General features: G+C 27.1%; 1 protein-coding gene across 2 annotated transcripts; it reads right to left on the minus strand.

Moving 5' to 3' along the window:
* Positions 1-778: 778 nt before the first annotated feature.
* Positions 779-9,879, minus strand: LOC111612561. Of its 2 annotated transcripts, none has more exons than XM_023353790.1 (6): positions 9,748-9,879; positions 7,860-8,020; positions 4,971-5,032; positions 4,786-4,890; positions 4,628-4,711; positions 779-1,038 (listed from the first exon to the last, which is right to left on the minus strand). In XM_023353790.1, exons 2-6 carry the CDS (start codon positions 8,002-8,004, stop codon positions 1,006-1,008), a joined length of 429 nt encoding a protein of 142 aa, XP_023209558.1. In that variant the 5' UTR covers positions 8,005-8,020; positions 9,748-9,879; the 3' UTR covers positions 779-1,005. The 2 variants fall into 2 exon arrangements, with proteins under 2 accessions (XP_023209558.1, XP_023209556.1); XM_023353788.1 differs by lacking the exons at positions 4,628-4,711; positions 4,786-4,890; positions 4,971-5,032 and adding exons at positions 7,317-7,400; positions 7,475-7,579; positions 7,660-7,721.
* Between the last annotated feature and the right edge of the window lie 338 nt (positions 9,880-10,217).

Genomic DNA, 10,217 nt, shown 5'->3' on the forward strand with positions numbered 1-10,217 from the left:
TGCGACAACGTCACAATGCGAGACTAAAAGTTTTAATTAATGTATTGTTTTAAAAAATCATGGAACTTCTGGTTAAGATCGGAACTTCGTATTTTGTTCCTGTCCATGTAGTTCATTCTAAACTAAAAGTTTTCTACATCTGCTTTTGATTTTCACTTATCTTTCTCCGTTATGGGCACCCGTACTTTGGGGACACCTGTGAGCGTGACCCTTTTGTCGTCGGGTTGCCATTTTCTTATTTCTTAAGCTTTCATTTTAGTTTTAAATTAATTACTCATTTTTATCACAGAAAAGTTTTACTAATGACAAAATTAAAATATTTGTCATTAACCGAAAATTTGTTCTAGCAGGTAATTGTCCGGTCGAGAACCGAGGTACCGCTGTATTTGATTAACCCGACTTTGATAAACGCAGTAGCATCGAGGGATTATATATATATATGTATGTATGTATGTATGTATGTATGTATGTGTGTGTGTGTGTGTGTGTGTGTGTGTGTATATATATATATCAATATGTACTGTACTTATTCCTCGATTCACGTAGTTAATTGTATATTTATATATAGGCTTATAAAGTATCTTCTTGCATAATGTACTGTACAGTACATGCGAAGCCTGTTCTTACTTTTTAACAGCTTGTGACCCCTTTATTCATGATCTCCGTTCTACATATTTACAAAAGACAAAAGACAGACAGTATAAATATAAAGATCTGCAATTTGAAAGTTACAACACAATTTTTAAATTTCGTCAGCATTTTCATTGAACAAAATGAATAAAAGTCAAGTTATTAAAATACTTTATTTAAGCAAATTCTGAATCATCAGAAATTTGAATACAATTCTACAATTTAAATCAACTCAGAATTTAAAGTATAAATTTATATAGCGATATAATTAACCTACACTAATTTGTTATACATCAAATAAGAAAATTAAAGATCATGTAAATGCAATTCTTCAATAAATTGACAACGAAGAAAAGTCGAAGAAATTCAGTTTTATTAACAACAATCAGGCGCAGTTTCCAGGCATTCCTAAAAGAAAAAAAAACATATATATATTTATTTATTTATCAAAAAATATATACAGGTAGATCAATGTAAACTAATTTAAACTTCATGTTTATTTATATTATATAAATGTAAATATTAACCACTATAATTACAGTATATATAATTAATTATATTAATATATATTTATATTTATTTTATATAATTAATTATACAAATAATATATCTCATGAATTTGCAACATTTGTGTGATTTAAATAACATCTTGACCGAAGAGAGTGATGGAAAAGGTTCAGTTCTTACATTTTAAATTATTTTAATAAAAGATAGGTGAAGTAGGAAGAGCGATCAAGTTTCAAACAACCCGAATTTTTATTTATTTATTTCATTTCTCGATGTTTTCACACTGCAGAAAACCAAGAGATGTAAAAGTATTTCTAACAAAATTTTGTCTGTAAATCTGGCTGTGTTGTGTCTGTCTAAATCTATTTGCATTTTATCTCAAGTATGAATAAACCAAGACTTTGGCGACTTAACAAGTTTATTTCTGTAATTGGGACATGAATGCTATTAAATTTTAGTAGATAAAAGGCAACGAGCACGGAGATAGATGTGGATCATGGCATTTTCAGTGAGGTCAGACTTAATGAGAGTTTACTTGTCACTAGAATTTACAGTTTATTTAGAAAGGCGCGCCTACCTTCAAAAATAAGTATTTTGTTTTTATTATAAGCAGGAAAAATATAAAAATTATTTTAGAATAAACTCTCTTACCAGATGGCGCAACACATAAATTTGTAAAGTATAAAATCAAACATGTGTAAATACAATAATCTAATCGTTTCTATTTATATAAAAACACAATTTAAGCATTACTGTACTAATTATATCCATTCTGTAAAAGTAAGGCAATTGTGGCATAACGTGGTCACCTGATAAGCCAGACAGTACTTATCTAAAATTTCAGGCATTTCTATGTCATGACATAATTTGAGTTACTTAATCATTCTGGATCCAGAATAAACGTCATTCGACACTTAAATTCTCAAGATAGTTTCCAGAGTGGATTGTTTAGTTGATTGGGTGAACTCTGATTAGCCTGCTATACACTTTTAGGCAAACTTCGGTGACGTGACTAGCAGCAGCATATGTTGAGAATGTCACGTGTCACGAACTTATTCACTGCATTTTCTCATCGTAACATTTGGCACTACGTGATATTCAGATTTCATTCATTAAGCAAAAAGATAAAAATAAATTATTGACTACGATTACTTATAATTTAAAACTTGTGCATTTAAATAAAACATTTAAAACAGATTGAAATATTAGAAAAGTGAAGAATTTTTCGAAAAATAGAAACAGAATGATCAGTTTTCAATATTAAAGCGGTTAAAGCTAAAAAATTAGTTTTCATTATAAAACAATGTTTTATTGAAAAAGTCATTGAAAAATAATCGAAAATATAGGCCTATACAATTAACTATAGATTCGTATCAAGATATTAAGAAGGAATTTTAAAAAATCACAAGAAAATGATTAATATATATTAAAGTTTAAAAATTCACACTGCAAAGTAGTGATAATAAAACATTAAAATTAGGTGTTAGAGTGAAAATTCACAAAACAGAAGATACACTTTTATATCCTTTTTTATAAGTTAAAACAGGATATAAAAGAATACTTTAAAAATATAATAGACTATATTCAAAATATTCAGTTAAAAATATTTAGCTGAAATTAAGCATTAGTTGAGTGAGCATTAGTTTGTAAGATTAATAAATGTAATTAATAAATGAAATAAACTTAAAAAGGAGAAAACTGATAGAATGGTAAGTTTAGATGTAAAAAACATATACCCGAGTATACATTGAATTTTTAAAATGTTTCGTTTAGAGAATTGGTTTATTGAAGTAATTAAATTAATAACAAGTAGTTTAGACAGAAAGATGGTTTCAGAATGTAATGAAACATGATTCCAAAACTTGTGAATATAGTGTTGATGAAATTGATGAATTATTAAACAAGATTAAAAGTATTAAATTATGTTTCAGCTATGCAGATGATTACTTAATTATGTACATTAACCTAAAAATTAGTAATAACGTAATAGTAAATATACCGAATAACACACATAATAATATACAATTTGAAATTAAAACTAAAGAAAATAATAATTTATATTATTTAGACATTACTATTGGCAATAATCAGACAAATTTTAATATTAGGAACGTATAAAACGTCTTGTAACATAAATAAAACAATTCATTTATATCCTGTTTTTCCGATTGAATTGAAAAAAAAGAACATATATGATGAACTAAAAAAGATATACATAGGAAATTTGAATTAAGAATTTGGAATTTTAAAAAGTTGATAACAAATCATTATTCTTAAATTAATTTTTCATAAAATAAAAGAAACAATATAAAACTGAAAATTTTAATTTAGAAACAAATGCACAAAAATGTATGTAGCAATAAGCATAGTAGCATTTTCTATATGCAGTTTCCAACATAGACCACCTGTCTACTCTCAAAAAACAACTAAATGCTTGTCCAGCGAGTCTTAGAAGCCAAATTGGTGTATTGTATTATGTATGAATGCACCGTAGCTAAAATTAGCCCAAAACAGCTACTCCTCCTCATTCTGACGTGCAAATAGCACTATTACATCAGGACTACGTAAATTAAATGTCCATGTGTCACTGAATACCTTTTGCTGCCAGTTTATCATAGGTAAATTGATTGTTGTGCTTTACTTTTGCCGCACAGAGACGTTTACAGCCCTTCTGCTCCTTCAAGAAATGTACTATTACCATATCTTAACGTCATTCCTAGATGTTAATTGCTTTGCTAAAGCGTTGGATGATACAATTTTTTTCAGAATTATTTGCTGGACTTTGTCAGAAATTATATGCGGGCTTAAGGTCTGCATATTAATCTCGAATGCGCATTTTTCTCTTAAACATACAGTATTTTATGTAAATAACTTTCTCGCAATGTTTAGGTTTTTTTTCTGCAATTTCAATCACAGATAAGTATCACTTAACAAACAGTGTGATCTTTGTCTTCTCATTTTCGATTAGTTTAGGCTCTTCTCCATATTTCTTAATGTTTGACTAAATAGCCTACATAAGCAGGGGAAAAACATTCTGCTATTTCAAAAATCTAGTAAACATGCGCGAATATTATTATTTAAGAACAGCCAATTTAGTACGCGTTATAAAAGTGGAATATTTAAAAAAAACTATACAGTGTTTGAACGTTTTGTTTCTAAATTAATATGTCAGTTATTTTACACGTTAATCATATTTCATTTAATTTCATCAAGAGTCATGTACATAACAATAAAATCAGTCATTATATCTTGTTATTCACAGATTAATGATTATAATAAAATAAATAAAGAATCAGATAAATTTGAAATTTTGAAATAAATTAAAGAATATCAATTGTTTCTGAATATTTCCGTCGCACTTTACAAACTAATTTCATAATATTAAATTAAGATGCTAATCACTTAAAAATGTCTTGATTAATATAGAATAATTGATGGAATAATTATTCAAAATATCTTACATAAATACATTTAATCGCCTTGTACTTACTTGGATTCTCGAATAAACATTACAATCCGCGAAACTCTGAGTATATGTAGCATTAGCATAACACTGGATAAAATCGTCGTAGTCCTATTAATAGAAATATCATCACTTTATAAAATTAATAATAATTAATGCAAAGTTCAGAAACACGAATCAATTACTTGTCCATTTGTCTTTCGATTTTCACATATTAGATCGCAACATTTCTCTACAGTCTGGCAAAAACCTAAATGTTGTCGAACGCAATTTATGCCGAAATCTAGAATCTACATATTGAATTTTAATAAAATTATTGTTTACAAAGCTTATTTCATGATAAAACTTTTGCAAATATTTAAAAGCTTACAATTTTATCGCCATTTTCAATAAAGCAAAATCGAAAGTCTCTTTGATTGCGACAAGTCCATGCTAATTTAAAAAAATTAGAGAAATAAATATATTTTCGTTAAATTTAAATTATACTTCCATAGGCTTAATCGAAATATTGAAGAATAATTAATGAATAAAAGATGAAAATATCTACAGAAACCTGTTATGAATACTTACGACAATAAATATTAAGGGCATCCCTAAGATATTGATATGGATTTNATTTTAGTAGGTTGACGTCATTCAGCTGACAAATAAGCGCGTGTGCCATCTGGATATTTAGTCGCACGTGATATACATAGGAAATTTGAATTAAAAATAATAATAAATCATTATTCTTAAATTAATTTTTTTTAAATTTAAAGAAAAATATATATATTAATATATAAAAAAATAATAGATGTAATGTAAAATAACAAAAACAAACGTCTAAATCCAATACATAAAATATCTTTTCGAAAAATGATCTACTTTATAAAAGTTTAGTTCCATTATTTAAATAATAAAATTACGTATAATCCTAGTTTGTATTCCAAAAATATCATAGAATTATATGAAGAAACAGTGGTGTATAGACTGGAATCTACACGTGAAATCCTAGTTTTTACATTAGTAAAAGAGGTTATGTATTAAATATATAAATTAAAGAGCGTGAAGCGGCAGTCAGGCTGAAATACAATCAATCACTATACTACAAAACAATCGATAATAAATAATTGTGTAATCGATAGAAATGTGTTTAAAATATTACGTAAAGAAACATACATATAAACGTGAATTTAAATAACTCATACAAATTAAAAAACATTCTAAAAATGAAAATTTAATTTGATCAGAATGTACGCAAATGAATAATGTATGACGTAATGCAAAGCCTGATATTATAACAGTAATTAAAGAGAAAAATGAATGATGTAAAATTGTTCTAGTTTCTATACGGTTTAGTTAATTACATCTTTCTGCTATGGTCATACACCTGGCCACATTTTTTCGGTGAAAACTTGGCCGAACTGCTTTCGCGTATTCTTTTCTACACACCAAGAAACTAACAGACCAAATTTACTCGATTCAAAATAAAAGTGAAAAAAATGAAGATTCCGAGGACGATTTATACTGATTTTGATGTTCATCGTCAAACACTTACATGATCAGGTTTTACCTCAATCATCTTATTAAATCTCAATAGAAGACGTTGTACTTAGAATTAACAGAATTCAAATTGATTAAATCGTAAGTTTAATAATAATAAGGTTTTACACCTAACGATATATTTAAATACAATGAAAGGTGCAACCGAAAAATTTAAACTCAATCCACAATTTCTAATTAACTTAAAATATAAAAATTTCTCTGATTTATAATTTATTATTTAACTATTTTCAAGGTATGATCGGCGTGACACTAGAATCATTCTGAATGTTATGTCTTTTTTTCATAAAATAAAAGAAGCAATATAAAACTGAAAATTTTAATTTAGAAACAAATGCATAAAAAAGTATGCAGCAATAAGCATAGTCGCATTTTCTATATGCAGTTTCCAACATAGACCACCTGTTTACTCTCAAAAGACAACTAAATGCTTGTCCAGCGCGTCTTAGAAGTCATATTGGTGTATTATATTATGTATGAATTCATCGTAGCCAAAATTAGTCCAAAACAGCTATTCCGCATTCTGACGTGCAAATAGCACTATACCACGTATTACATCAGGACCACGTGAATTAATTGTCCATGTATCACTGAATACCTTTTGCCGCCAGTTTATCATAGGTAAATTGATTGTTGTGCTTTACTTTTGCCGCACAGAGACGTTTACAGTCCTTCTGCTCTTTTAAGAAATGTATTGCCATAGCTTAACGTCATTCCTAGATGTTAACTGCTTTGCTAAAGCATTGGATGATACAATTTCTTTTAGAATAATTTGCTTTCCTTTGTCAGAAATTACACGTGGGCTTAAGGTTTGCATATTAATGTCAAATGCGCATTTTTTTCTTAAATATATTTTATGTAAATAACTTTTTCGCAATGTTCAGGTTTTTTTCTGCAATTTCGTGCAATAAAAATAAAATCAGTCATTATATCTTGTTATTCACACATTAATGATTATAATATAATAAATAAAGAAACAGATAAATTTGAAATTTTGAAGTAAATTAAAGAATATCAATTGTTTCTGAATATTTCCGTCGCACTTTACAAACTAATTTCATAATATTAAATTAAGATGCTAATCACTTAAAAATGTCTTGATTAATATAGAATAATTGATGGAATAATTATTCAAAATATCTTACATAAATACATTTAATCGCCTTGTACTTACTTGGATTCTCGAATAAACATTACAATCCGCGAAACTCTGAGTATATGTAGCATTAGCATAACACTGGATAAAATCGTCGTAGTCCTATTAATAGAAATATCATCAATTTATAAACTTAATAATAATTAATGCAAAGTTCAGAAACACGAATCAATTACTTGTCCATTTGTCTGTCGATTTTCACATATTATTTCGGCACATTTCTCTACAGTCTGGCAAAAACCTAAATGTTGTCGAGCACAATTTATAGCGAAATCCACACTCTACATATTGAATTTTAATAAAATTATTGTTTAGAAAGCTTATTTCACGATAAAACTTTTGTAAATGTTTAAAAGCTTACAAGAATATCGCCATTTTCAATCAAGCAAAATCGAAAGTCTCTTTGATTGCGACAAGTCCATGCTAATTAAAAAAAATTAGAGAAATAAATATATTTTCGTTAAATTTAAATTATACTTCCATAGGCTTAATCGAAATATTGAAGAATAATTAATGAGTAACAGATGAAAATACCTACAGAAACCTGTTATGAATACTTACGACAATAAATATTAAGGGCATCCCTAAGAAATTGATATTGATCTGCAGGTCTAAATACCGAAGCGTCCATAGAATTAATTGGAGAAAGAATGATACCAAACACGAACAACACTACTATAAGCTTCATATTCACTGATGTTTTCATTTCGTCTGGCAGGTTTCTGTAAGAATACATTTTATTACATGGCAATAAGCTTCTTCCGATATCTTACCAGGAAAATTACAATTTCAAATTACCTAAAAGATAACAAATGTTTAATCTTGGAAAGAGGAATTGCTTATCATATGCATTTACGAAGTGAGAGATCTTTATTTCTGAAGGAGCCTGTGCTTTTAGTGATTGATTTCAATTTATCGGAGTTTCTCTATTATACTTTTATGCCGAACATGATTAAAATATTTTATCTAGATTTTCATATATATTATTAGCTTTTAAATATAATTTAAATTTAATTAATTTATATTTTTAAATTTTTGATTGCTTGGAGACTAAAAGAAAAAAAGCTAGTGTGAGATCTGAACGTTCAAGGGAAGATAATTTTAATCNTGACATAATAATTATAAATTTATACGTAATGTAAAATATTTTTTCACTTAATATTTATATTCAAATTATCTCTAACTCAGGTTGACTATCTGTAATCTGGTTCCATTACTAATTGTACACTAATTTCGGCTAGCGGAATGTGAGATCTAAAGATTCTGGGAAGGATCATTTTAATTAAAATAATAATTTGGAGAAAAGAATTAAAATAACAGAAAATAATATTTTAAACTCCAACAAGATTTTATCTAAAAACGGAGGAAACATCAGATTTTTTAAAAGAAGTTGATTTCCTTTCCCAGACTAACTCAATGATGAATCGAGTTTTTGCACACGTTTCGGAAAACCAAATAAAAGGGACATTTTCCCGCCACTCGAGGCAGTCCATCTAGATTTTCATATATATTATTAGCTTTTAAATATAATTTAAATTTATTTAATTTATATTTTTAAATTTTTGGTTGTTTAAAGACTATCTAAAAGAAAAAAGCTAGCAAGAGCTCTTGCACGAATTTCCAAGGTCCTGATAATTTTTAAGCACGTGTGTAGCGCTATCAATTAAGAGATTTCATTCAGCAAAAATTTATGTTATTATTATTAATAATTGAAGGTGAAAAATATATTTATCGTAAGAATGAGTTTGAAAAAATGTCATTAAAATATAATTCCTATCCAGAAACTTAATCCTACCGAAAATTACAAATGCTAATAACGAGTAAAATTTAAATTAAATTTGATCTCACTCTATATAGAACAAAACACCTGTTCTATTTCTTTATCCTTGATCTCGTGACTATCAAAGTTTTATAACATGAATACCTCACGTATGGAAATATTCTTGCCACGTTACAAAATGTTTCGTTTATACAGTCCTATATTTAAGATTTGTATTTGTATAAACATTTTCTTTGAAAAAATGGCATTATTAAAATTAAGAAATTCGAATACATTATTGAATTCATCAAATTATTTTATTATTTAATATTTTTTAATGTGTAAAAAACTACAAGAAAAAATGTTGTCGATTCTAAACAGTAACTCGGGAAATAACGTGTTAAACAGTTATAAAACAAAACACGGCATAAAATTATAATTAATATTTAAATTTCGTTAATTTACTTGAAGCCAGCTTTAAAGCTTTATATAATAGATGAAGTCAGTTTATAACCAACGTCGTCTTTTATAAAAAAATCGTATTACAATTAACAACCAAAAAGTAAACATTTTCTTGTGTTTAAGGTTTCTATGAATAAAAGTAAATAATTACTTTTTAAATAGATGATAAAATATATTCTTTCTTCATGCATATTGTTATGGTGAAGAAAGATAAAACAGAAAACTTACCTTGTTATAAGCGATTAAAATATGCTGGACGTTAGGTTTTATAACGTAATGTTCTAATTCGTCGTTGCAGTAAAGGCGTAGAAAATTTAAATAGAGGTCTGTTCGAAGTTCCCTTATATACCCTTTCCTATGGAAACACCAGCTGCGCTTATTTTCAACACGTAGCATACAACATCAACTTCATTTTCTGATTATTTATTTTATTTTTAAATGTCTAACATTTTAATTTTTAAATAATTATTTAAAAATTCTGTGACTTTTCTCCAAAAATCTACTTTAGAAATTAATAAAATTTAATGTGAAATTTGAGTTTAAATTCATTTAAACTAAACTTTAATTTGGTTTATTAAATTAATCCCAAACCAATATAAAAAGATTAACAAGTCATACTATTGTGAAGATAATTCGAAAACGTTTTAGATAATTAAATGCTTGAAAGCGTAATTTATATTATACAAGATTTATCGTGT

This window comes from Centruroides sculpturatus, unplaced genomic scaffold (assembly GCF_000671375.1).
Source record: "Centruroides sculpturatus isolate CEXI.00-Female unplaced genomic scaffold, Cexi_2.0 scaffold1345, whole genome shotgun sequence".
NCBI classification, from domain to species: Eukaryota; Metazoa; Arthropoda; class Arachnida; order Scorpiones; family Buthidae; genus Centruroides; species Centruroides sculpturatus.